The sequence below is a fragment of the Callorhinus ursinus genome, unplaced genomic scaffold (assembly GCF_003265705.2).
Source record: "Callorhinus ursinus isolate GAN/ISIS: 27379988/994484 unplaced genomic scaffold, GSC_fseal_2.0 scaffold50, whole genome shotgun sequence".
NCBI lineage: Eukaryota > Metazoa > Chordata > Mammalia > Carnivora > Otariidae > Callorhinus > Callorhinus ursinus.
Window position 1 is genome coordinate 9,384,322 of NW_027397112.1, and position 26,132 is coordinate 9,410,453.

At 50.4% G+C, this 26,132-nt stretch overlaps 1 protein-coding gene across 3 annotated transcripts in view; it reads right to left on the reverse strand.

The window, feature by feature from the left end:
* The window catches only part of MRC2 (mannose receptor C-type 2), a 56,008-nt gene extending 34,541 nt beyond the window's left edge, over nt 1-21,467 (reverse strand). For 2 of the 3 annotated variants that reach the window (XM_025890062.2, XM_025890061.2), the window contains exon 1: nt 20,828-21,467. In XM_025890062.2, the coding sequence (XP_025745847.1) occupies nt 20,828-20,954 (127 nt within the window). In that variant the 5' untranslated portion in view covers nt 20,955-21,467. Of the gene's footprint in view, nt 1-8,416; nt 8,464-8,712; nt 9,110-20,827 lie in introns of those variants that run through there. The other variant, XM_025890063.2, reaches the window with a different exon arrangement.
* Between the last annotated feature and the right edge of the window lie 4,665 nt (nt 21,468-26,132).

Sequence of the window (26,132 nt, forward strand, 5' to 3'; positions counted from 1 at the left end):
AGGATCCTCATGCGACTGGAACCGTGACCTTTTCATTGGAACTAAAACTTGTTAAGGTCCTAAACGGCACAATGCCAGTATTTGCTTACATAGGATGACCGTGTAATTTATTGTCGAAGATTGAGAATGAAAGGGGGAGTTCGTCATAATAACACCAGTGCAACAAGCTTGAACCAGACCAGTCTTGGGCAAACTAAGACATAAGGTCACCCTGCACTTACAGAAAGAGACACAGATAATGATGTGTAAAAGTATCAAAGTGTCAAAGGTAACGTTTTGCTAGGTACCAGGTGCAGGGTTCCAAGCCCTTCTCGTTAATCCTCATAGCGACCCTGAGAAGCAGGTTTAAAATTCCCATCTCCACTTGCCAGATGAGGAAAACGAGGTATTAAATGCGAGATCAGACATCCTGATAACACAGTTTTGGTAAGGGACAGAGCTCAGATGGGAGCCCAAATGCAGAGCCCAGATGCAGAGCTCAGCGCCAAACAACTATTCCAGGTGCTTTAAATTGATAACCCACAGGTGGGTTATATCTGGCCTTCACAGTGTGTGAAAGAAAAGTGAGCCAACCCTTAAAACTCAAGAGATGTCACATAAAAATCTGGATTTCCAGCTTCTCCTGAAAACCCTGGGAGGCCTGACAACACTGAGCCAGTGTGCCCACAGGCAGCCAGTCCCCGCGGGTGGGTGGAGCTGCCCGCCTGGGAGGGGGCTCGCTAGCTTGCCACAGTCCCCACCCATCCCTCTTGCAAACGCCCCCAGCCCCCATCCCAACACTGAGGTGGGATGAGAGTGGCCATATATTATTGTGCTTGTACAACTGTTTTCATCAGAGAGGAGAAACATTCTTCAGAATCCTGGTCTCTATTAAGAATGACCAGAGGGGGCGCCTGGGTGGCTCAGTCGTTAAGCGTCTGCCTTTGGCTCAGGTCATGATCCCAGGGTCCTGGGATCCAGCCCCGCATCGGGCTCCCTGCTCAGCGGGAAGCCTGCTTCTCCCTTTCCTACTCCCCCTGCTTGTGCTCTCTCTCTCTCGCTGTGTCTCTGTCAAATAAATAAATGAAATCTTTAAAAAGAAAAAAAGAAAAAAGAATGACCAGAGAGCTGTGCCTAGTTCAGAACCAAAAATAAAAAGGGGGGAGGGTCATCTTAAATGAGGCTCCACATCAAGCACGCTGTCCCTGTGACAGTCCTTTCAGGAGACATTTCTGAAGCGTAGCACAACATGACTCTGAGAAATCATGACACGTTTCATAACAAGCTTTTGCTCTACTCACTGGCAATTTCCTGACCTTCTGACGTGGCAACATCCAGGGATGACTTGTTTGGTTCTAAAAGCAAAGCATGGCACTCGTTAAAGTTAACTGAATTTAGAATCTTTTTTGCTTGGGAACCTTCAGGATCTCCCTAAAACTATATGCCAAAGAGTAAGCACTTGCTGACTTCTGCAGTGACAGGCCAATAGGACCTACTCACACTTTTTTTTTTTTTTTGAAGATTTTATTTATTTATTTGACAGAGAGAGACACAGCGAGAGAAGGAACACAAGCAGGGGGAGTGGGAGAGGGAGAAGCAGGCTTCCCACGCGGAGTGGGGAGCCTGATGCAGGGCTCGATCCTACATGATCTGAGCCGAAGGCAGACGCTTAACGACTGAGCCACCTAGGCGCCCCTTACTCACACCTTCTAAGCGCAGAGGCGCCGCAGTGGAAGGGTTGGGAGGGGGGCTCTGGACTCTGCACCCATCCAGCTTCAAGTCCCTGTGCGGGCCCTGGGGCTGGCTGCCTCACTTCTGTGGGCCTTGCTTTGGCGGGAGACATGAATGAAACCCCTCTCCTGGGTTTGTGGGAGGATTAAGCAAGAAAATGCTTGAAGATGCTCTGTATCTGATAAGCACTCAGTAACGGAAGGTCGTCATTATTTTTTTTGATATTTAAGCAAGAGCTTCAGCCCTGACGGGCTGTGAGCTCAAGAATCTGTTTGTTTCACAGCAGAGAGCCTGGGAACTGGGCTTAGCAGACACTGCTATCTGGATGAGAGGAAACGATAAGAGGAAGTAAGGCCAAGGACTCGAGTGTTTGAGCTGGGCTTCAACAGAATTAAAAGAAAAATAAATTCACAGTCCAGATGTGGAATCCTCCCCCACCCCCCCGTTCCCATGGGTGCCCTGGCAACCACCACTTGCTTCTGGCCTCTGAACTTTTGGACCTCACCCCAGGTATGCCTGGAAGGGAGCAGTAGGTAGACAAGGCTGTGCAGAGTGTGCCAGGGCAAAGTGGGGGGTCTCTGGGAGAGCTGGGGCAGCTTGGGGTGCGCTCTGCTCCCCGCCGCCTTCCGCCTCTGCAGAAATAAACTCCAAGGGCAGCTGTAAAGGGAAAATGAGGTCACAAAACAGGCAGCTGGAACGGAGAGTGTGGAAGGAGGTGGGGTAGCACCCACGCCACCTGGCCTGGCAGATGCTGAGACAGGAGGACAGGGTCTGCGTGGGACCCTCTCTGGGGCTCCGGCAGTCGTGCAGCTATGTGGCCCCCTTACCTACAAGAAGGAGAGAAGGACAGGAAATCTCAGACTTAGCCTGGGAGTTCAGGTTCTCATTCTGCCAGTACAATCTAAATGACCTTGGGGGACCCTGTTTTCTTACCTGTAAACTGAATTATAAAACACCCTCCCTGCCTCTTCACAGACTCCTGGGGAGATCTCCGGTGTGAGGTCAACGGAATACTGACATGATTCTTTCAGGGTCTGTCTCCCCCTTTAACCAGTTCCTTGAGAACGGGAGCTGTGTCTGATCTATGTGTCTCCCCGGTGCGGGGCATCCAACAGGTGTTCCATACGTGTCTGTTGAATTCAGCTGGACCAGGGGAGGGGAAAGCAAGCTGCACTATGTCATATGGGTAAGGGTTTAACTCCTCTGAATTATACCCTCTTTGAAAACAGACCTACAGGGCGCCTGGGTGGCTCAGTCGGTTTGAGCATCTGCCTTCGGCTCAGGTCATGAACTCAGGGTCCTGGGATTGAGCCCCACATCAGGCTCCCTGCTCAGCGGGGAGTCTGCCTCTCCCTCTGCCCCTCGCCCTGCTTGTGCTTGCTTGCTCTCTGTCAAATAAATAGATAAAATCTTAAAAAAAAAACACAACAGATCTATATATGGACAATGAACAGAAGGGAATAAAGGAAACACACAATTATTTGTTGTGTCAGGAGGTTGGAATTATGTGTAACTTTTGATTATATTATTATAATGTTTCTAGGGCAAATAAAACTGAGGGAAGGGAGACACAGGGGATCTGAAGACCTCTGAAGAAACCAAATCTTTCTGTTTTTCCTACAGAACCCAATTCAGTGCTCAATGTTTGTGAATTTAACTTGCTTTGCCCGGGGACAGACACAAAGGGTCACATACACAACACCCCACCACCACCACCACCATTTGAGACATCACCCAGACCCACAATAACACACTAGACCTGACCTACAAAGGAATGTCTGTGCCGGGCACCTCAAATTACTTCTCTTCCCCCACCCATTCACTCCCTTTTCCTGATTTCTTTCATACATTTTTTAGAACCATATAAAAAAAGTACTGCTCCCACAGCCATCACTCTCTGATATTAACTGAAAATCATGGCGTGGTTAAGAGATCTCAGGTTCTAGGTACAAGGCTGGCTTTGAATTTCTGCTCTCAGACTAGTCATCTGACCTCTTCATCCCTCCGTGTTGTCATCTGTTCAGTGGAGAAATGGTTAGCGTGTGCCCGGAGCCATGCTGGGTGCTGCCCACCAGGGAGTTGGCAGGACTGGTTGAGACCACGGATGGAAAGACCTCACCGGCCTGCCCAGCAAAAACTGAGCTCGTGGTAGTAGTAGCAACCTATATAATAGTAGGAGGGCAACTTTCCTGGAGGAGAATTTGGCAACGTATGTCAAAAGCTTTCAGGGGCGCCTGGGTGGCTCAGTCAGTTAAGCAGTTAAATGTCTGCCTTCGGCTCAGGTCATGATCTCACGGTCCCGGAATCAAGTCCCGTGTCAGGCTCCCTGCTCAGTGGGGAGCCTACCTCTCCCTCTCCCTCTCCCTCTGCCGCTCCCCCTGCTTGGGCTCTCTCGTTTGTGAGCACTCTCTCTCTCTCATAAATAAAATCTTAAAAAAAACAAACAAAAACTGGGCGGCTGGGTGGCTCAGTTGGTTAAGCGACTGCCTTCGGCTCAGGTCATAATCCTGGAGTCCCGGGATCAAGTCCCACATCGGGCTCCCTGCTCAGCAGGAAGTCTGCTTCTCCCTCTGACCCTCTTCCCTCTCGTGCTCTCTGTCTCTCATTCTCTCTCTCTCAAATAAATAAAATCTTTAAAAAAAATAAATAAAAGCTTATCTTTAAAAAACAAAAACAAAAACAAAAACTTTCAAAAGAACAAATGCTTTGACCCCAGAACTCACTTCATAGGAATTTAACTTGAAATAATTAGGAATCTGGGGAGCCTGGGTGGCTCAGTCGGTTGAGCATCTGCCTTCGGCTCGGGTCATGATCCCAGGGTCCTGGGATTGAGCCCCGCATCGGGCTCCCTGCTCGGCGGGAAGCCTGCTTCTCCCTCTCCGACTCCCCGTTTGTGTTCCCTCTCTCACTGTGTCTCTCTCTGTCAAATAAATAAATAAAATCTTAAAAAAAAAAGGAAATAATTAGGAATCTATGCAAAGATTTAATCACACAGCGTTATTTGCAACAGCAATGATTGGAGGGAATGTCCAACAACATGGTGCTGACTGAGTAACCCAAAATACCCTCATGCAATGGAACACTATGCAGACAATAGAAATATATTTTTATTTTTTATTTTTTATTTTTTTTTTAAAGATTTTATTTATTTATTTGAGAGAGAGAGAATGAGAGATAGAGAGCACAAGAGGGAAGAGGGTCAGAGGGAGAAGCAGACTCCCTGCCGAGCAGGGAGCCCGATGTGGGACTCGATCCCGGGACTCCAGGATCATGACCTGAGCCGAAGGCAGTCTCCCAACCAACTGAGCCACCCAGGCACCCTAGAAATATATTTTTAAAAGAGTATTTAGACATGGATAGAGGTTCACATTTTAATTAAACCAAAACCTAATGTGGGGCGCCTGGCTGGCTCAGTCAGAAGAACATGTGACTCTTGATCTCAGGGTCGTTAGTTCAAACCTCACATTGGGTGTAGAGATTACGTAAATGTTTTTTTAAAAAACCCGAATGTATAATATGACCTCATTTCTATTTTCTTTTAAATCAAGTTAAGTCTGGAACAACATTTTTGCTTTCTTGTTCTTAAACTTGAGTGTCCAAGTTGCCTGAGGAGCCATGCAAGTGCCCAGGCCCAGCAACAGACCTACTGAATTAGAACCTCAGGGCAAAGGAGTATCTGGATTGTAAATGAGATTCCCAGGCACACCAGAGTTCTGGAACCACTGTATACACTAAGTGTCAACAGTGCTTATCACTGACTTATGGGATAGCAGGTGATTGTTTTTTTCTCTTTTATGCATTTTCCACAATGAACATATTTGCTAATTTAAAAAAGATGGAGGGCACCTGGGTGGCTCAGTCAGCTAAGTGTCTGCCTTTGGCTCAGGTCACGATCCCAGGGTCCTGGGATAGAGTCCCACATCAGGCTCCCTGCTCAGTGGGGAATCTGCTTCTCCCTCTACCCCTCCCCCCTGCTCATGATCTCTCTCACGCTCTCTCTCTCTCAAATAAATAAATAAAATCTTTTAAAAATAAATAAATAAAAAAGATAGTGTGTGTGTGTCTGTCTGTCCTTTGTTTCAAACTTAACCCGAAGTGACCTCAACTTACATGTGCAGTGTTCTACACTAAATGCAGCCCATCTAGAAAGGGAGATGAAAGGAATGAACCAGAAGAGATGCTCCTTGAGAGAGTCTATAGATGGGAGAGACTGCACACCTAGTCATGTGCCAAGGAGCAGAGACCCCTAACAACAAAGAAGCTGGGTGAGCCCAGAGGCATTAAATTGATGCCAATGAAGCCACCTTCCCACCCTGCGTCAGGATTCCCATCAGTTTGCAAGTCCAATGTGCTAAGATGCATACAGGGGTATCTATAACAGTGAAATGAGAAATGACCCAAATGTTGTCCACCAGGGGATAAGTTATGGTACATCCATACAATGGAATCCTACCCAACCAATAGAAATGTTGGGTGGAAACACATTGATGATGTATTGGCACATGAAAGCATGTTCCAAAACAATATGAAAACATTTATGTCAAGTTTCATAAAGGAAGAGGGAGAGGGAGGAGAGGCGATTTGAAGTTTTGATTTTTTGTTTATTTATTTGAGAGAGAGAGAGAGAACTCATGCCAGCAGGGGGAGGAGCAGAGGAAGAGGGACAAGCAGACTCCGAGCTGAGCGCAGAGCCCCATGCAGGGCTTAATCTCACAACTCTGAGATTATGACCCCTAGCCGAAACCAAGAGTCAGACCGTCAACCAACTGAACCACCCAGACACCTCTGAGGAGGGGAAATTTGGAAGGATATTCCCCAAAATGTTAACAGTGGTTTTCTTAGTGATGAGATTTCAAGTAATTTTTCTTTTTTGGTAACTTTTCCTATTATTTGATTGTGTGCTATAAATAACTGCAAGGTTTTACAATCATGAAAATGTATTTTTTAAAGTAATCTCTATGCCCAATGTGGGGCTCGAACTCATGACCTGGAGATCAATAGTCGCCTGCTCTGCCGACTCAGTCAGCCAGGCTCCCTGAAAACGTATTCTTATCTTGAAAAAATACACGTGGAACCTTGTCTTTTTTGCAGCCTCATTTACGTTCACTAACTGAAGCTTCGCACAAGTTTATTTATTTTTAAGTATTTTATTTATTTGATAGAGAGACACAGCAAGAGAGGGAACACAAGCAGGGGGAGTGGGAGAGGGAGAAGCAAGCTTCCTTTCGGAGCAGGGAGCCAGATGTGGGCCTCGATCCCAGGACTCCGGGATCACGATCTGAGCAGAGGCAAAGGCAGACGCATAATGACTGAGCCACGCAGGCGCCCCTTCCCACAAGTTTAGACGTGCTGCTGAGGGGCTAGGGAACGAAGGAGGGTTAGTCAAACAGAAAAGATGGGGGGACCTCAAAGTGGTCATCATGAGCCTTCCTATGAAGGGAAGAACCCAATCTGACCCCAAAAGGCTTTCTATACCTTACCAAAAGACCAAGTGTGTGGAGGGTGGGAAGATTAAAGAGACATTTCCCAAATTAAAAAATTTTTTAAAGATTTTTTAAGTAATCTCTACATCCAACCTGAGGCTCAGACTCACAACCCTGAGATCAAGAGTCACATGCTCCACCTACCGAGCCAGCCAGGTGTCCCCAAATCAAAATTTTAACTGAAAAACAAACGGGAAGATATTTGTAACAAATATGGCAAAAAGCTTGTATCAATCAATAAGAAAAATATAGAGAGACCCCAATAATTTTAAACCACTAAGATCTGAAGAGATAAGATGATCAAGGATATGAACACAGTTCACACACACACACACAAAATCCATGTCTAATTAGGCTATGGAACATCTTAAAAGCACTTGGAACACTAGTAATGTTCTTATTTGCTGGATCTGAGCCCTGGTTACTTGGGTGTGTTCAGTTTGTGAAAACTCATTGAACTGAACATTCCTATGTTTATTTTCCTGTACTTATACTTAAATTAAAAATTTTATGGGTGCCTGGGTGGCTCAGTTGGTTGGGCATCTGCCTTTGGCTCTGGTCATGATCCCAGGACCCTGGGATGGAATCCCGCATCAGGCTCCTTGCACAGCAGGGAGTCTGCTTCTCCCTCTCCCCCTATCATTCTCCCTCTGTACTCTCTCACTTTCTCAAATAAATAAATAAAATCTTTTTTTTTTTTAAAGATTTTATTTACTTATTTGACAGAGAGAGACAGCGAGAGCAGGAACACAAGCAGGGGGTTAGGGGCGCCTGGGTGGCTCAGTCGTTAAGCGTCTGCCTGCGGCTCAGGTCATGATCCCAGGGTCCTGGGATCGAGCCCCGCATCGGGCTCCCTGCTCCACCGGAAGCCCGCTTCTCCCTCCCCCACTCCCCCTGCTTCTGTTCCTGCTCTTGCTGTGTCTCTCTCTGTCAAATATATGAATAAAATCTTTAAAAAAAAAAAGAATTAAAAAATTTAAAAACAAGGGCTTGATAAACACAAGATTCAGGACAGAGATTGGGTTGGTGGGAAGGAGGAGGAAGACAGAGGAGAGGCACACAGCTAGACAGAATAACTGGACTGTTCTGTCTTCGATTAGGTGGTGGGTTCACAAATGTTCATTATATTTTCATCAATACTTATTTATTTATAAAACAAAAGAAGACCATACCATGGAGGGAACCAAACAGGCCCGCATTGCATCCCTGGCTTTGCCACTCACCATCTATGTAATCCTGGCTCTAAGTTTCTCTGGCTCAATTTCCTTATCTCTGAAAAGGAGGGATGGGAGGCTTAAAATAGAGTATTCGTGGAATTGCCCAACACTGACTCTGACAGACTTCATGCGCTTAGTAAATATTAGTGTGGTCTCCAACTGTTGCAGTTATATAGAGACATTTTAAAAAGCAGAGAAAGTTTTAAAAAGCAGAAACCCTTCCCAGAGCCTGTCCCCTAGTTGAGGCGCCTTTCTGATTTGCTCTCCAGTCTGGGACAAACGTATTGCTGCTGGGCGCTTACAGAATTCTGTGTCCTGCTCTTCAGTAAGTTCTCTCTCCCCTGCCCCTTCTGTAAACACTCGACGGCTAAGTGCAAGGGGAAGAGGCGCAGGCTCGCGACTGGAGGGCTGCTGACGAGAAGAGCGTCGAGATGGGTCCCTACGGCCGCACCGCTACCCTGCTGGGGCGGAGGGAACCAGCCCTGAGGCCGAGCCTCCCCCGCCTGCCAGGCCTCTCCGCCCGCAAAGCGCGAAGGCCCGACTCCAAACCATCGCTTCAAAAAAAGACGGGAGGGGCGAGCGAGCAGCGGCGGGGGAGAACTGCAGCCAGGGTCTCAGCCCCCAGGGCCGCGCACGCCGCTCCCCAGCTTCCCTCCCGCCTGGCACAGCCGGGCACTCTCCGCCCGGCGAACCGCAGCCCCACAGAGCAACGCCGGCGCCGGGCCGCCGGGAAAGGACCGCCCCCCCCGGGAGCCTCTGATTGGCTCCATCGAGTCACGTGCGGCGGGCTCGGACCAGTTACGTGACGGGAGTCGGGGCGGGAGGGGGGGGGAAGTGCTGCTGGCGTCACGTGGTTAGGCGAGGAGAAAGTTGCCCAGTCTTTCCATTGCCGAAAATGCAACCGTGTTGAAAGAAAAAAAGGCCTTATCTATAATCACCCGTTAGATATTATATAACACAATGTAGTACAGTAGAATATGACCTATAACTTGTTAAATTTTGATGTAACTTTTCTAACAATGTTGTCTATATAATCAAAATACATGTTCATGTATATGTATATAAATATACGTATATGATGTATACGTGTACATATTATATATGCAGATACATCACACATCTATACACACGTTTTTGAATCTTGTTCTTGTACTTAATATTTCAGCAAAAGGATTTTTCTGTCTCCAAAAACTTTTGTAAAAACCATTTTAATGGCTGTATGATATTCCATGTGGCGATATACCACATTTCATTTATTCATTATTAATAGCCTTCAACTTCTAAAGAGATTTCCATAATGATAAATAATGTTATATTAAACATGTTGTTACATCAATCTTTGTTGGCACTATTGTCAGCGGTGAAAATGGTACCTTGTTTGTTTGATTGCTAGTAATTTTAAACATGTTCCATAGACTTGTTAGACATTGCTACTCGTCTTCTTTGTGAACTCTGCTCGCAGGCTTTGGGGTCTTACCTATTCTGATTTTAGATGCCTGAAAATGTGTTTTTCCTCATTGGCTTATATGAGCTTCTTGCCATATACATTAAGATCTCTCTTCTCTGGTCATTGTTCTTTTTAAATTCTATTTAAAGGGTCTATTTAAGACCCTTTCTGATCACAACTTCTCTCGCTAATGGTAATCACTCTCCTAATTTCGAACAGCATAGATCAGTTTTGCCTCTTTCTTATATTTTTTTAAATATTTTTTATTTTATTTATTTGAGAGAGAGAGAATGAGAGAGAGCACGAGAGGGAAGAGGGCCAGAGGGAGAAGCAGACTTCCCGCTGAGCAGGGAGCCCGATGCGGGACTCGATCCCCAGACTCCAGGACCATGACCTGAGCCGAAAGCAGTCGCTTAACCAACTGAGCCACCCAGGCACCCTCTTCCTTATATTTTATATTGATGGGATAATATGGCAGGAGCTCCCTTGCATCTGGCTCAGTGTTTGTGAGCTTCATCCACACTGTTGCATGTAGTTGTGGATTGTTCATTCTCATTCATTGCTCGAAAGATTTTATTTTTATTTAATTATTTGAGAGAGAGAGAGAGAGAGACTTTGCACACATGAGTGGGGGAGGGGCAGAGGGAGAGGGAGAAGCAGACTCCCTACTGAGCAGGGAGCGGGAGGTGGGGCTCCATCCTGGGACTCCAGGATCAAGGAGTCTGCTGAAGGCCGACATTTTAACTGACTGAGCCACCCAGGCGCCCCTCATTGCTCTATACTATTCACTTGTGTGGAGCTACCACAATTTATCCCTTCTACTATTGATGGGCATTTGGGTAGTTTTCGGTTGGGGCTAGATTTCAGTTTGGGGTCGTTAGGAATAATGCTGCTGTGAACAACTCTGCTTTTTAGGTGTTCCTTTCCTTGGTTTACTTGAAATTCCTTAGATTATCTACTAAATACAAAGGGGATAAAGGTATCTTTCATCTTTTTAGTGGAGAGATCTGGTAAACAACCTGAACCAAGTGACCAAGTTAGCATTACCAATAGGGGAACAAACCTACTTAATGTGATACAGTGGAGAGGACATGGCATCACCCATGTACGTTTCTTTCCAAAAACGTTTAACATGAATGTATCGAGTGAACATCAGACAAATATAGACTGTGGACATTCTACAAAACAACTGGCCTGAAGTCATCAAAAATGCAATGCTGTAAAAGACAAAAAGACCAAGTAACTATTGTAAAATAAAGGAGATTGAAAAGACAGGCCACTGAATTGGATCCTGGACCTTAAAAAAACAAAAACAAAACAAAACAAAACAGCGGAAAAGGGGTATTATTGGGACAACTAGAGAAATCCAAACATGGACTGCAGATGAGAAAAAGAATTGTACGCTATATTTCTTGAATGTCATTATGGTACTATGGTTATAAAGGAGAATGTCTTTATTTTTAGTTGATACATGATGAAGTATTTAGGTGTGAAATGTCACTCAAAGTTTCACCAGACAGAAACACACACACACACACACACACACACACACACACACACACACACACACAGTGAGGTAAAGCAAATGTGGCAAAATGTTAACAGGTGGTGCCTCTAGGTAAGAGTATTTGAATGCTCACTATTTTTTCAGCTTTTCCAATGGTTTGATAAAGAGTATGATACCAAAGTAGTACTCTGGGATTCCCCCCCCCCTCAATATTATATCTCTAAGATTCACCCACGATAATACGTGGAGCTGAGGTTCACTAGTTTCACTGCTGCATTATATTTCATTGTGGGTCTCTACCCTGTAATTTCTCTATATATTTCTTTCTTTTTTTTAAGATTTACTTATTTATTTTAGAGAGAGGGAGAATACATTGGGGGAGGGGCAGAGGGAGAGAATCTCAAGCAGACTCAGAGCCCAACGCAGGGCTAGATCTGACCATCCTGAGATCACGACCTGAGCCAAAATCGAAAGTCGGACGCTCAACCAACTGAGCCACCCAGGCGCCCCATCCATATAAACAGTGCTTCCAGGCTCTTTCTAAACCACCATTGCACTTACATCCTCAGAGCCTTCAGAAGTTAGGTTAAGCATCTCTGGGGTTATACCGGAAAATCCTTCCTCAGGGACCAACACTGACTACAAGGCTGTTTCCAGTTGAATTCCTACTTGCCCAGGCTGGTCTCACTCAGGGCTATTCTCTCTCCTCTCAGACAGGTTCCCGATCCCATGAGAGGTCTATGGCTCCCATCCTTTTTTTTTTTTTTTTAAGATTTATTTATTTTAGAGAGAGAGAGAGTGGGGGGGGTGGAGAGGCAGAGGGTTTTTTTTTTTTAAGATTTTATTTATTTGTCAGAGAGAGAGAGAGAGTGAGTACACAAGCACAAGCAGGGGGGAGGAGCAGAGGGAGAAGCAGACTCCCCACTGAGCAGGGAGCCTGATGCGGGACTCAATTCCAGGACCCCAGGATCATGACCTGAGCCGAAGGCAGTCGCTTAAGCCACTGAGCCACCCAGGCGCCCCTCCCATCTTTCTTTTAATGAACTTAAAAACTGCACCTAAAATGGAATCAGTGAACATTTGACTCTATTTATGCTGCTCCATATTTGGGCGGAATTACTTTCAAAACACAAGCTTCGGGAAGGCAGAAACCATGTTCACCATGGCATCCTCAGCACCAAATACTATACCATGCCTGGCATACTTTAGTGCTTGGGAAAACAGAAGCAAAACAGTTAAATGAATGAATGAAAAGATGAATGTCTGTGTCAGGCATGCCTCTCCACTTGTTACTGGTGTGTGTATATTATTTTGTAAGATTGCCTCGTGGTCATGAGAATTTGCCTAGTTAGACTTATTTCTGTGTACTGACATTAGCTGTATATTTGTTGTGTAGAGCTACATAAATTGTCCGTCGTGTTAAGATATCTTAGTTTGCTTAGCCATAATCTTATCATCTGGCATTTAAATGGTTTCCAGCTTGTTTTGCTACTATGAATAGCACTACTATGAGCATTTTTTTCTCCTTGGGATTAATGCTTATAAATTCCCCAAAGTGGAATTACGAGGTCAAAGGATATGAAGTCTTAGTTTCTTACATATTGTCTGAAAGACTGAATCCTGAAAAACTGAACCAATTTATAATTTGGAGTGTGCTAGTTATACATATTGGTTTCTCCATAGTTCTGCCAAGATGGGGTGTTCTGGTTTTGCTAGTTTAATTACATATTTAAAGAAAGTTAATTTCTTTAATGTCTCGTGATCTTGGCACTTCCCACATGACAACTTGTCATCTGAAGTTCCTCCACTGTGATCAGCTACGAATTGAAATTAAATTTTTAATTGTAATCCAGTTGTCCAGTGACATTTAAAAGTAAAGATTCTTTTCCCTATTAGTGTGTTGTTCCTGGTTTTGTCTTGCATTAAGTTCTTATAATGAGTTTAAATCTACGTCTGGAATTTATTCCAGTTCATTGGACTTTTTTCCTGTTTATTTTAATTCAGTGGCGTATGTTTTTCATGATCGTGACATCATCTAAAACTCTGGAAGGATAACTCTCCTTATTGCCTTTCTACTACAAAAAAAATTTGCATCATAAGAAAAAAACTCTGTAGCCACATGAGGTGATGGTTGTTAACTGAACTTAGTGGGGCAATCATTTCCAATGTATATGTATTTCAAATCATTATGCCGTATATCTTGAGCTAATACAATGTTATATGTCAATTATACCGCAATAAAACTGGGAGGGAGGGGCGCTCTTTAGCACTTGTTTGCTCTTTCTTTCTTTCCTCTTTTGTGTTGCCATAAGTACTTACTAATACCACTGTGTCCAAGGTGCTGTGCTGGGCCAGTGCAGGGCTGTAAATGCCTGTCCTGGAGTCTAGGAAGAGAGGAAGTGGCTGCACCTGGCAGGTGGCCGTGACGACAGGAGCTCTGGAAAGCAAGGCTTCTTCCAGCTGAGGGCAACTGGAAGGGCTCAGGTCTGAGCTGGGACTTGGACCTGTGGGACCAGGTCCTCCCGGCCCGGAGAAAAGCATGAGCAGAGGCTTTGCTGGGCCGAACCTGAACTCAGAAGGCCTCGAATTCCCAATTCTGGAAGTTCAGACTTTGTTCTGGGGAGGATGAAAGTTGACTTTTAGGAGCCAATGGGGCGGCAATGCTGGCTCTGGACTGAGGATGGAGGGGAAGACAGGAGGCAGGGACCACACACACAAAATGAGCAACAAAGGCCAGAGGAAGAGAGAATTTTCAAAAAAGTGTCCATCCTTAGGAAAGCAGATGTGCGTACAGCCTTACAATGGGATCCTGAGCGCTATTAAGGATGCGGCAGCTCTATAGCCTGTCATGGAAAGATATGCAGGAATATTATAAAATAAAAATTATCTGGGGGCGCCTGGGTGGCTCAGTCAGTTAAGCGTCTGCCTTCGGTTCAGATCGTGATCCCAGGGTCCTGGGATCGAGCGCCACATCGGGCTCCCTGCTCCGCGGGGAGCCTGCTTCTCCCTCTGCCTCTGCTCCCCAGCCCCCATGCTCGCTCGCTCTCTCAAGTAAATAAAATCTTAAAAAAAATAAAATAAAAATTATTTTATCACATTATACAGTATAAAATGGGGTCCCCTCTGTATAAAAGGAGTATTTGTGTGTGTGTGTGTGTGTGTGCGCACGCATATTATAAAAAACAGGAGATGACGTCATGCATAACTGATAGGGGTTACTACAAGCCGTGGGCTGAGGGGAGGGAGGACCTCAAACTGTTTACACTTTACTTCTGTATGGTCTGTTTTCCGCTGAGCAAGCGTTCTTCACACTGAAGTTAGCAACAGCACCTGCCATGCTGCAAGGTGAGGCCTGAGGAGGGTCACTGAAATTAGTAATTAAGGAGCCTAGCTACCGTGACCAGGGGAAGGCAGCACCCCACAGTGACCGGTGGTCAGGGAGCGGCTCCAGTTTGCCTGGAACCGTCTGAGCTTTATACTGACAGTTCAGAGGCTAGGAAACTTCTCAGTTCCCCTGTGAAGGTCAGCTAGAGAAGCTTCACGATGAAGGGAAGTGAAGAGGGAGGGTGCGGAGTTGAGGGGTTTTAGACGCAAGAACAGCGGAGGACAGGTTTTTATTTTTTCTTTAGGATTTAAATTGACGTTCAGAAAAAGGAAGAAGTATGGTTATTTTTAGGCACTTAGAGTAGTTAGCGAGGTGTCACCAAGATGTAATGGGGTTAGACCTGCTTCGATTAAAATAAAAAACAACAGGGATGCCTGGGTGGCTCAGTCGGTTAAGTGTCTGCCTTCGGCTGGGTCATGATCCCACAGTCCTGGGATCGAGTCCCACATCGGGCTCCTTGCTCAGCAGGGAGCCTGCTTCTCCCCCTGCCTGCCGCTTCCCCAGCTATGCTTTCTCTCCCTCACTCTCTGGCAAAGAAATAAAATAAAATAAAATAAAATAAAATAAAATAAGATAAAATAAAACCTGGCTACAAATAAATAAATAAATAAAAAACAACAAAACTGCTGTAGTTAGGATTTTGTATGTTGAGGACTGTTTTTTCACATTTAAGTCCCTTGAAATTCATGTTCTCTCTTCCTAATAATAATAAAAAATAGCAACGATTTAATATTATTTGCTAAAAAATGACTCTGTACCAGACATACATCTTATACACATATTATCTCATTTTTGTGTAATTCTTAAAATATCCCTAAGGAGGGGGTATTGTTTTATTCTTCCCATTTTACAAATGACGAAACTTGAGTCTCTGCCGGAGGTCACACAGCTGGTGAGCGGCATTACCTCAGTCCTGATTTACATTTCTGGAGGACAGAGGGGAGGCGGGCACATTCCTGGCCACACCACGCTCCTGCCTCAGTCTACACTGGGGAGCACCACATCCACTTCCCTTTCCAAAGCTCGCAGAGGATGCCAGTTGAAAGGATGGGTATCTGGCTTATTGTTTTTCCCTATAGGAAGGTGCTTGTCCAAGTTCAGGACAAAAGCTTGTCACTGTCCTCCTAGAGGTGATCCCAGAGAGAGAGAGAGAGAGAGAGAGAGAGAAGGCCCCTCCTCCAGGCTGGGGTTTATCCCTAAATGCAGCATCTGGGTATCTGTCTCCCCTTAGCTCAGGTGAGCCCGAGGCAGTGACGGAGAGTCCTCTGCGTCCTTCTCAGGATCCTGAGTCTTGGAAGGAGGGGCAGCAACGGCCACGGAGGAAAAAAGGAAGGGCATCCCAGGGAAAGGAAATTGTGTGCAAAGGCCTGGGCTGGGGGGCGGGCAGGGAAGTTTCAGGGGAGATGGGGCAGAGCATGCTAAAGGAGGACCGGAGGAAGGAGTGGGGGCCAGGGGAACTGGAAAGAACCTGAGATTTCAAAGCCATCATCTAGCAACAGAACCAGAGGAACCGGGGGGGGGGGGGGGGGGGGGGGGGGGGGTAGGGCAGGGCTGAGGTGAAGCTGAGAGCGCGGGTCCTGCCAAGCAGGATGGGAGGGGTCTCTGCACAGTCAAGGGGCGAGAAGAGGGCAGGGAAGGGCAGGAAAGGAACTAACCCCCGGAGTTCCCAATCAGGCCCCACATGTGACGTTTGGGGGCCAACCCCAACCATCCTCTAAGTGACTGGAGCTAGCTGGCTGATGCTGGCAGGTCCCTGGGGTCACAGATGCCATGATGCGGCCTTCATCCAGTCTGCCTGTTTACGGACACCACACCTAGCTGAGGAATAACGGGGATCGGGAGTGCCCAGGGTGAGATCCAAGAGCTGCGTCACCACTGCCATGGCCCACCCCACCCAGATTTATAGGATCCAGTCATGGGAAGTGGTCCCTCCCATCTCACGAAGGACCGAACAGGAAGGGACACTTCCTGTCAGCAATGCCCAGGCCCTCCTCCGAGTCCAGGGACCACCCCCTACTGGAGGTGTAGGCAGGCGGTGGGCTCAGAAGAACAGGCCACCGTCATCCCTGCTGTCAGTGCGGGGCAGGCTCATCACACCAAATGAATGAACCTAAGAATCCCTGCCTTTTGGGAAGCTGGGGGGCGGAGCCGGGGCTGGCTCCTCCTCCACCCTTCAGTCACCAGCTTATGGATGCCCCGTCAGAGGGGGCACCTCAGATATCCTGAGGACGCTGAACAAGGCTCGATTCCTGCGTCCTGGGCCCACTGGGACCGGGGCAGAGACAAGCACCCTGACAGCCAGGGTATAAGCTGAGGGAGGGCTGCCCACTCTACCCTCTTCCTAGGGTTCCTTTGAGGAGGCCACATGGAGAGGATGTTCTAGAGGGCTTAGAGCTACTGGAGAAAAATCCATCAGGCGGGATTTTCCAGCCTTTCCAAACACATCCCCTCGCACTGTTGAAGTCAGAGACACAGCATGGTCTGGTACTGAAGGGTTTGGGCTCGGTAGCCGCCCCTGAGTTCAAATCTTGCTTTTACTACCTTCTAGTGGTATGGCAGTGTGGCCTTGAGTAAGTGACTTGACGTCTCGCATCTGCTGAGTGCCAGTGTGTAAAATGGGTGGTAAGGCCCTCCTCCCAGGGTTGTGAGATACAAGAGCTGTTGCCGTGGAGCACTCGGCCCCGGGGCCTGGCGCAGGAATAATGGTGGCCATTGCTGTTACCACTTCATCCCTCCGCAGGGGGCAACAGGGCTTAAATGAGTGGTGAACCCACACGAATCCTCTTCTGAGACTTTCATGGTATTTCTGAAATCATCTCATCGGCCCAAATCACTGTACCATTCAAGCATCAGAAAGGCAAGATGTCTCTCATGCGAACAGATGGGGAAGAAGACCCGGGCTTCCTCTTCCCCGCCTGCACCCTCACCTTGTCCAGGGGAATGTGGGGGGAGGCCAGGCTCCCAGCGCCAACCACAGCTCAGCCAGCCACCACCCTGGCCCTGGCAGCCCACAGAAGACAGGAGGGTTGGAGCAAGGAAGACTGGGTTTTGGGGGTGGGGAAAGTAAGAAGCTCTGAACTCCATGACTCACCAGGGGCTGGGCCGGAAGTGCAGGCGATGTGTCTGGCTGACTGGCAGGGGTAGCAAGTACCGGCTGCCTTTCAAAAGGAACGCCTCCCTCCCTGTCCTCTAGATAGCAGGATCTGTCCCCACAGGAAGATCTCCCAAGGTTTTTTTGCTCCTCAACCTGGATACCTGATCCCTCTGGGGCTCCCAGCAACCCTCCTTCCAATCTGCCCCTCAGTCATCTGTCCAGTAACCCCAAGGGTTCCCCACCACCAGCCAGCAAGTGGCTCCCCCATTTTGGCCTCCCAGGCACTTGGCCGGCTTCCCCTTTCACTTGAGCTTCTCCTCCGTCCCACTCAAGAATTCTCCACCCCAGGGGCGCCTGGGTGGCTCAGTCGTTAAGCGTCTGCCTTCGGCTCAGGTCATGATCCCAGGGTCCTGGGATCGAGCCCTGCATCGGGCTCCCTGCTCAACAGGAAGCCTGCTTCTCCCTCTCCCACTCCCCCTGCTTGTGTTCCTTCTCTCGCTGTGTCTCTCTCTGTCAAATAAATAAATAAAATCTTAAAAAAAAAAAAAAAAAAGAATTCTCCACCCCAGCCCAGCAAGCTTCCACATCATTCCCAGACAGCCTAGTCCACCTCCCGGGTCTCCCTCTCTGCTCCCATCCCTGCCTCTGCAAAGCCTGGTCACACCTAGCCTCCCTCCAGGGAGCCCTAGCGACCCTTTGCCCCCCCCACACTTTCTCCTGCCTCCAACACAAGTTTCGTTTCTCTAAGGATGTGGGTTACACTTCTACCCTCCCCAAGTACTTGGTTCAGCCTTGAGCACCAACGCGGCAATTAACAAAGACGTCTTCCAGCCACACTTTGTGGGTACCCTACGGAGGTGGAGAAGAGATGGATGCTGCCATCACACACAAACAAGACGCGGCCAACCTGCTGCCTCCCCGCCCCCAAGGGGTGCCGTGGTGCCTCCTACTCTCATCCCACTGGGCTCCCCTGCTGGTGGTCAGAGAGCCACTTGCAGACACGCCGGGCCCCGGGGTTAGTTCTGCCCCAGCAGCGCTGGCCTGCCAGGCCCAACCCATCTCCCCACAAGCGTTTCCCGGACTGTTGAGATCCAGTAAACTGTTCCCGGGACTACCAAATTCATCAGGTACAGGGGCATCAAGAAAGGAATTAGGCCTTGAGGAGGAGCATTCAGGGCAGAGGGGACAATGATGTGCAGGGACTGCACTGGTAGCAAACTTCTCACTCATGTTACTCAACAGCTGCTGTGGGGACCCATTCTCCCACCGCCACACCCCTAGCTTCCTCCCTGCCCATACCTAAGCTTCTGATGGGGGTGATCAAAGCAATACCACTGCGAAGGGGCCCCCTCCGAGGCTGTGGGGGCTACAAGTCCTGAGACGCAGCCCGAGGGGGAAGCCAGGAGAGGGGGGAACCAGAAGGTAGAGGAGACACTCCAGGCGTCGTCCCGGATGGGGCCCCTCACCACGCATTTCCAGCTCCCTCTGTCAAAAGCTCCATGGGGGAAAGGGCCGAGTCAGCACTCTAGCCACGACTCTCCCAGGGCCTGGCCTGGCTTTAAAATGTGCTCTGGGGCTCTTGGAATGGCCATCCTCCTCCAGCCCTCCCGCCCTGCCTGTCTGCTGAGTTCCTTCACAGAGAAGACACAGAAAAAGGGCCGGGAGGCGGGGGACAGCCGGTGTGCCTCGACTTGCGGTGGGTAGGGCGATGCTGCCTGGTTTGTGTCTAACATTCAACTCCAGGTGGGTCTGGAATTCAGCGGGGGAGAGCGCCTACTTGATGTGGATATGGTCCCTCCAGACCCCACCACTCCCATCCGCACAATCGGACAAATACGTGTCTTGGTCCTCGACGTCACGCCGGGCGGGCCAAGTGAGTGGGCATCGGCCATGGCTAGAGAGCCCAGACCCTCCAGGGGGCTGTTTGGGTTTTGCTCAAAACTGCAAACACTGCACTGACTGTCCCCTTTCACTCACCCCCGTCCCCAAATTAAACATCCAGCAAGACAAAGCTGGGCCCAGCACTGGGACTGTAATAACTACACTCCATGGCAGTTCCAGCTTTGACTCCTGCAACACACACCCCCCCTCCGGAAGTGGATCTTTCCCTTTAGCTCTCAGATTCTTGCTGAGGGGTCTGTCTGTCCCCACAAGTCCCTGTCACCCTCTGAAAGAGCAGAAAGAGAAGGCACAACTTCGGTTTTTTGTTTTGTTGGTTGGATTTTTGCATCTTTAGCAGCTCTTTTGGGGCCCAAGGTCTGTCTACACTGGAGGGGTGCCAGTTTGGTCAGAGCCACCCACACAACACCACACACACACACAACACGGCGCCCAGCTTGTCGCTGCATCCTGGGGGCACGAAATTGCCCCACAGAGCTCCCTTCAAACAGCGCGGCTGCCACATGCCACAAGCTGTCCTTGAAGGCCGAGTGTGGAAAATATAAACATCCCCGAGATGCCAGGAAGGGCAAACAAGCCCTGACGAATAATTCGAAAACAGTAATAACGCAGGGGTCCTGAGGCAAAGCAAGGAGACTGGCCTGGAGGGAGATCCCGGACGGACCCCTGGTTTCCCCGGACGCAGGTCTCCGGGCCCAGCGCAGCGCGGGCGCCGGGTGGTCCGGGGGCGGGGGCGGGGGCGGGGGTCCTCGCGGAGCCCGCCCTCTTCCTCCGAGACGGCTCGAGACCCCCGGGCTCCCCTCCCCCGCCGCCTGCCACATCTGGTTCCACTCAGGTCCTCCCCCACCTCCAGGCGCGCTCCTCCTCCCCTCTCCCCCCCACCCCGCTTCCAGAAAAGCGGAGACGATCTTTAAAAACCCAGTCTCACACACACACACACACACACACACACACGCACACGCACACGCACACGCACACGCGGTTCTGGAAAAAAAAAAGGAGGGAAAAGTCGAGAGCGGCCCGCTCCCCGGCGCGTCCTGCCCCCCGCCCGGCCCCCGAAGTTGGCCAAGTTGGCAGCGCCTTACCCGGGAGGGCGGCGGCGGCGGCGTCCCCAGGGGCGCCGGGGCGGCCGAGGTGCAGACCCCCGAGGAGCAGGACGCAGCGCAGCAGGTGACGAGGCCAGGGCGCGGGGGCCGGCCGGCGGGGCCCCATGTCCGCGGCGCGCCGCCGCGCTGGGGGACGCGGGGACAGAGGGTGCACGGGCGCGGCGCGCGGTGGCAGCGCGGGCGCGGGGCTCTGATGACCGCCCGCGAGGGGCTCACGTCTTCCTCCGGTCGGGACGAAGTGATGCCTCCCGGGGAGAAGAGGGGAGGAGGAGGGAAGGAGGCTGGCCGGGCGGAGGGAGGGCGGAGGGAGGAGCACAGAACCCGGGAGGAGGGTTTGAGGGGCAGAGGGGAAGGGAAGCGGGCAGCGTGGGAGGGGTAGGGGAGGAGGCGCGGGCGGGCGCGGGGCCGCGGCCGAGGCCGCAGAGAGCGCCAAGGTGGGGAAAGAAAGGGGAGGCGGAGAGGAGGATCTGCGGGGTCGAGGAGGACCCCGGCGTGCGCTCTTTCTCTCGCTCTCCGTCGCCCTCCCTCTCCCCACCTTCCCTGTCTTCTCAGTCCGGGCTTGAAGCCCCAGACGCTGCGTCACAACTCCCCGGCTGGCGCGGGCGGGGAAGCAACTGCAAAACTTTCCGCAAACTTCGGCGTGGCGGGACCTGGGTTGCGAGGCCCGGTGGGGCGGAGGCGCGCGGCCGACCCAGGCGGCCAGACTCGGGCCGCGGGCGCCCCCTGTATCCCGCCTTTCTGCGGACGTCTGCAGCCGGCGAGCATCCGCCACCTCCACGCCTAGGAGGACCCCTCCCCCGGTCTGTGGGGAGAGGGGCGGAGCCCAGGGCTCGGCCACCAGGGCGAAGATTGGGGGAGGGGGAGGTAAGGGCCCCTGCCATGTGCCGCGCGCAAACACTTGCACGTCTTGTTTTAGCATTTGCGTGACCCCGGGGTCAGCGTCCCTGGCGCAAAGGGGTGCAGTGCTTTTGCTAGTTGGGGCTGTATCCAGAATCCAAGGGAAAATCTGTGCACCGAACGTCCCAGCCGACAGACATCCTCACTCTCACCAGCAACCGTACTGCTGGCCGGTCGCGAAGAACCAGATGAAAATTTCTTAAAAGGGAAGACAGTCCACAGTTATTCCGTATTATGCAACAGGTCACCGCAGTGCAGAGCACTGGACTGCGAGTCAGGATATTGGAATCTAGCCCCAGCACTACCTCTGAGTCCCTGAGCGGCTCTGGCAAAGTCGCTTGAGATCTCTAGGGTCAGAGTAAATACAAAGGAGATTCACGTTCTCCCACCACGAGTAATCAAATAAAAAACACTATGAAACGGTAATATAACTTTTATTGTTTCCTATGCTGTCCCCCTCGGTGTTATTTTTGGAAATAACAAACTCAATTTTTTTTCCTCCTTTGTAACTACCCTTGCCTTGGATAAATCTTTCCCCCATCTCTGCAATAAGGGTACAGGGGCCTGAGGGGCATCTGAGTGGCTCAGTTGTTAAGCGTCTGCCTTCGGCTCAGGTCATGATCCCAGGTTCCTGGGATTGAGCTCCGCATCGAGCCCAGCCCTGCGTCTAGCCCCGCATCGGAAGATGCAGGAAGTCTGCTTCTCCCTCTCCCACCTCCCCTGCTTGTGTTCCCTATCTCGCTGTGTCTGTCAAATAAATAAAAAAAATCTTAAAAAGGGGGGGGGGGTACGGGGGCCTGGGATGCTCATTTAGCCCTATCTTTACTGGGCTGAGATTCTTGGCAAATGTCAGTCCAGAGGCTGCAGGGCGCTGCAGTGATCACCCACTGAAATCTCCTACAGTCCACCCCTGGAAAAGATCCCTACTATCCATACTTTGGCCCTAAAAAATGGTTAGAAGCCAGGCCAAGGAAGCCCCTGGCACTGCACAGCTGGCTCAAGCCAGTCTGACGGAACCAAGTCCGTTCTGGTGACTCACTGTGGCTTCATTGCCCTTTGGGACACATCTTGGTGTGGCATGTCTCAGGATCCCAGTGCTCTGCGGGGCGGGCTTGCATACCATTCTCTTGGCCTCTCCTTTCTCACAGTCCTGTTATCTACAGGGTTTGAGAACTGGCCAGCTTCACTAAGTGCTCTTTTGCCGTCTTGAGAGCCCAAATCACAGGATGATGCTTCTCAAAGTCATCTTATAGGCTTCCCTCTGCTCACTTATCTCTGGATGTGCTGGCCACCGTCCTCACCAAGGGGCCCCCTTTCCTCCGAAAGGGAACTCAGGCAAGATACCCAAGGAGCCCTCCAGGTTTCCGAAACAAGATTGGATCTCCCTTCCCCACCATTTCGTCCCACCAACAGGGCAGAAGCCAACTACCTGGCATCACCAGTGAGTCACGTGGGTCCAGAGTCCACTACTGTGCGGTTTACACAGTACACACAGAGCCCCCAGTACACAGGAGGTGCTCTCTCATTTCTTCGTTCACCCACTCAGCAACCACTGATGGCTAGCCCTGTGCTAGCTGCTGGGGAAACCAAGATGAACACACACTCATATCCCTAGAAGAGTTTTGGTTTTTTTTAAATTATTTATTTATTTATTTGAGAGAGAGAGAGAATGAGAGATAGAGAACACGAGATGGAAGAGGGTCAGAGGGAGCAGCAGACTCCCCACTGAGCAGGGAGCCCGATGGGGGACTTGATCCTCGGACTCCAGGATCATGACCTGAGCCGAAGGCAGTCGCTTAACCGAGCCACCCAGGCGCCCGCCCTAGAAGAGTTTTATGTAGTGGGGAAAATCTGACCCAATTTTGGCCATATTCCGATGGCCCCTCGGGCTGAGAAGCGCGAGTGCGTTGCACTCTCAGGGACAGATGTCTGTCCAAGTCTCTGAGGCCCTATTCTGGTCTCTGCTGAGCGTGAGACTTCCTGCTCCAGCGTGTCAGGGCCCACATCTGCGGCCCACCATGTGTGTTAGATCTTGAGTTCGCAGGGCAGAGAGCTGGGCCATGTCTGGGCCATTCTCCCTGGAGAATCCAGTCATCCCCCAGTGCTTAAAGATCCTGCACACCAGCAGCTGTCAAGGGGACATGGTCCCAGCCTGCGGGAGTGGTGAGTGTAATGAAAGGGCTGGGGCTTTCGGAAGGACCCTTCACTAGCAACCAGGCCCTCATCTACTTCCACAGAGGGGCTAGTGTCCTCTGTGCCTACAGCTTCCTCACCATTCCTGTTAAAGCTCAGCTGAACAGCCATTACATTACTATGTGCCAGGCATTGGGCTAGGTGCCGGGAACTGGTACAGTCTGTGACCTGGTCCGGGAGAGTTTTGCCAGGCTGGTAGCTGCTGTGGTAGAGTCGATACTGAGGAATGGCTCTCCTTCAGACCCGGTTAGCCAGCAAGAGGCACTGTGGGTTTGCTGAGTTCATCACAACCGGTTTAGGGCAACAATTCCTACCTTGTTCTGAGAATTAAATGTTACGTATAAAGGGATGGCACAGCCCCTGGATAAAAATGCTCAGGGACTGTTCATCCCCTCCCTGCTTCCCACCTTCCTTTGCCACTTGAACATCAGGGTGTCTCCCTTACTTCTTATCCCCCCAGCCTGCCTGCCCCTCTACTTGCCCAGTACCCGACTGTCCATGAGAGCTGCACACGTCAAGTTTGATCAGGACTGCAACACTGGGTGCTTTCTTTTGCCGGCGAGAATACAACCTTCCTCCCTGTCTGAACATCTCATATTAAATGATATACAAAATTGGTATTCTGGGGTGTAACCAATCCAGGTAGAAGCAGCTCAGTGCTTACTCAGGCCGGCTCATAAATGCATGCCTATAAACGGCCAAGCATGGAGTGATGGGATGAGTCCAGGCCTGGGGGCTGCAGCTGGACTGGAATTCCCGTTGTCATTTCTCACTACGTATCCCTGGAGCAAGTCACTTCCCTTCGGAGGCCTGGAGCCCCAGGGTGTGCACGTTTTGGTGTCATTACTCACTGTGCTTCAGGCTCCTCTTGCTTTAGTCTTCTCTTCCCCGATTCTGGGGCTCAGCAGACTCTGCAGCTGGAGGGTACCCGGGGTGGGGGAGGCTGTGGACACCCCCAGCAGGCCAGGCCTACAACGGAAACTTACGAAAGGAGAACACAAGACAAGAATGCAACTGGATGGGCGTGGAGGATAGGAGGATAGGAAGATGTGGTCAGTCCTGACCTAGAGAACGGGGTGTGATCCCATAGGGGCGTATGAGATTCTCCTCACCCTGAGCCTTTCCGAGCCAGGGGCCGACCTCTGTTCCCACCACCTCTCCCCTCTCCCTGGGTTCCGCCCGCAGCTCAAACTCTCGGGTCTCCACTCGGGCAATCCACCCTTTGAGTCCTTTAAGACAAGCTACCTGCTTGTCCGCAGCATGGAAGATCTCAGAAGGGAATGGGCTGAAGAGGGAAGGAAGAAGGCAGGATGGGATTCAGACAGACCCAAGGTTCAAGGTCTGGCTCCTTCTGTTGGAGAACATCGAGGAGGGTCCCCCTGCTCCCCGGAGGGCCACTGAGTTTGAATCCACTTGCTTTCAGGCCAACACTTGTATCAGAAGAGACTGTTCCTTTAAAGGGACTCCAAGTCCCAGCCCTTCCTTTCTTGAGGGGTCAGAGACAATCACCGCACGACCCCTCCCCCTCCAGAGAAGCAGGCTGTGCAGACTCCCTCGCCAGGAGCTGTGGACTCCCCGGTGGAGGGGTTGCCACGGAAGGCCCGCGGCCGTCAGCAGGGCCTTGGAGTAAGCTCAGAGCAGGCGAGCTCAGGACTGGGCCGAGTCCAGGTTGTGGGCTGCAGCCCAGGCCACAAATCCAATGTCTCTAGGATCCTTGCTGGCTCCGGTCTTGACTTGGGAGGCTTTAGCAGGTCAGAGGCAAGCTGGCCAAGGGGGTCCAGAGAGGAGCAGAGGTGGGACTGAGGGACCACAAGGAAGTGGGGCCAGCACTGAAGAACCAGCTGCAATTGGATGGGATATAGTTCCCAGAACCCTCTGCTGCCTTACCCGGCTGGTGCCAGAGCCATGGAGAGAAGGATGCCACATCTTCCTGTCTGCTCTCAGGGGCCACTCCCAACCTGAAGGTGCAGTTCCTCTGAGCCTAGCCTTGCACTGAGGGTGGGGCTGAGCCAGTGAGGCCTACCCCGGTCCAGGGCTCTGGCTTCCGCATCTCCCTCTTCAAGATGGCATCTGATGCTGTTTCCTGGTCCCTGACTCCCTCTCCGCAACTCAGGAAGGATAGGCAGAGGTTTTCTCTAGTGTCAGACTCGACCCTCCAAAAGCAAGACGGGGCCCAGTCCCAGCCAACAGCCTC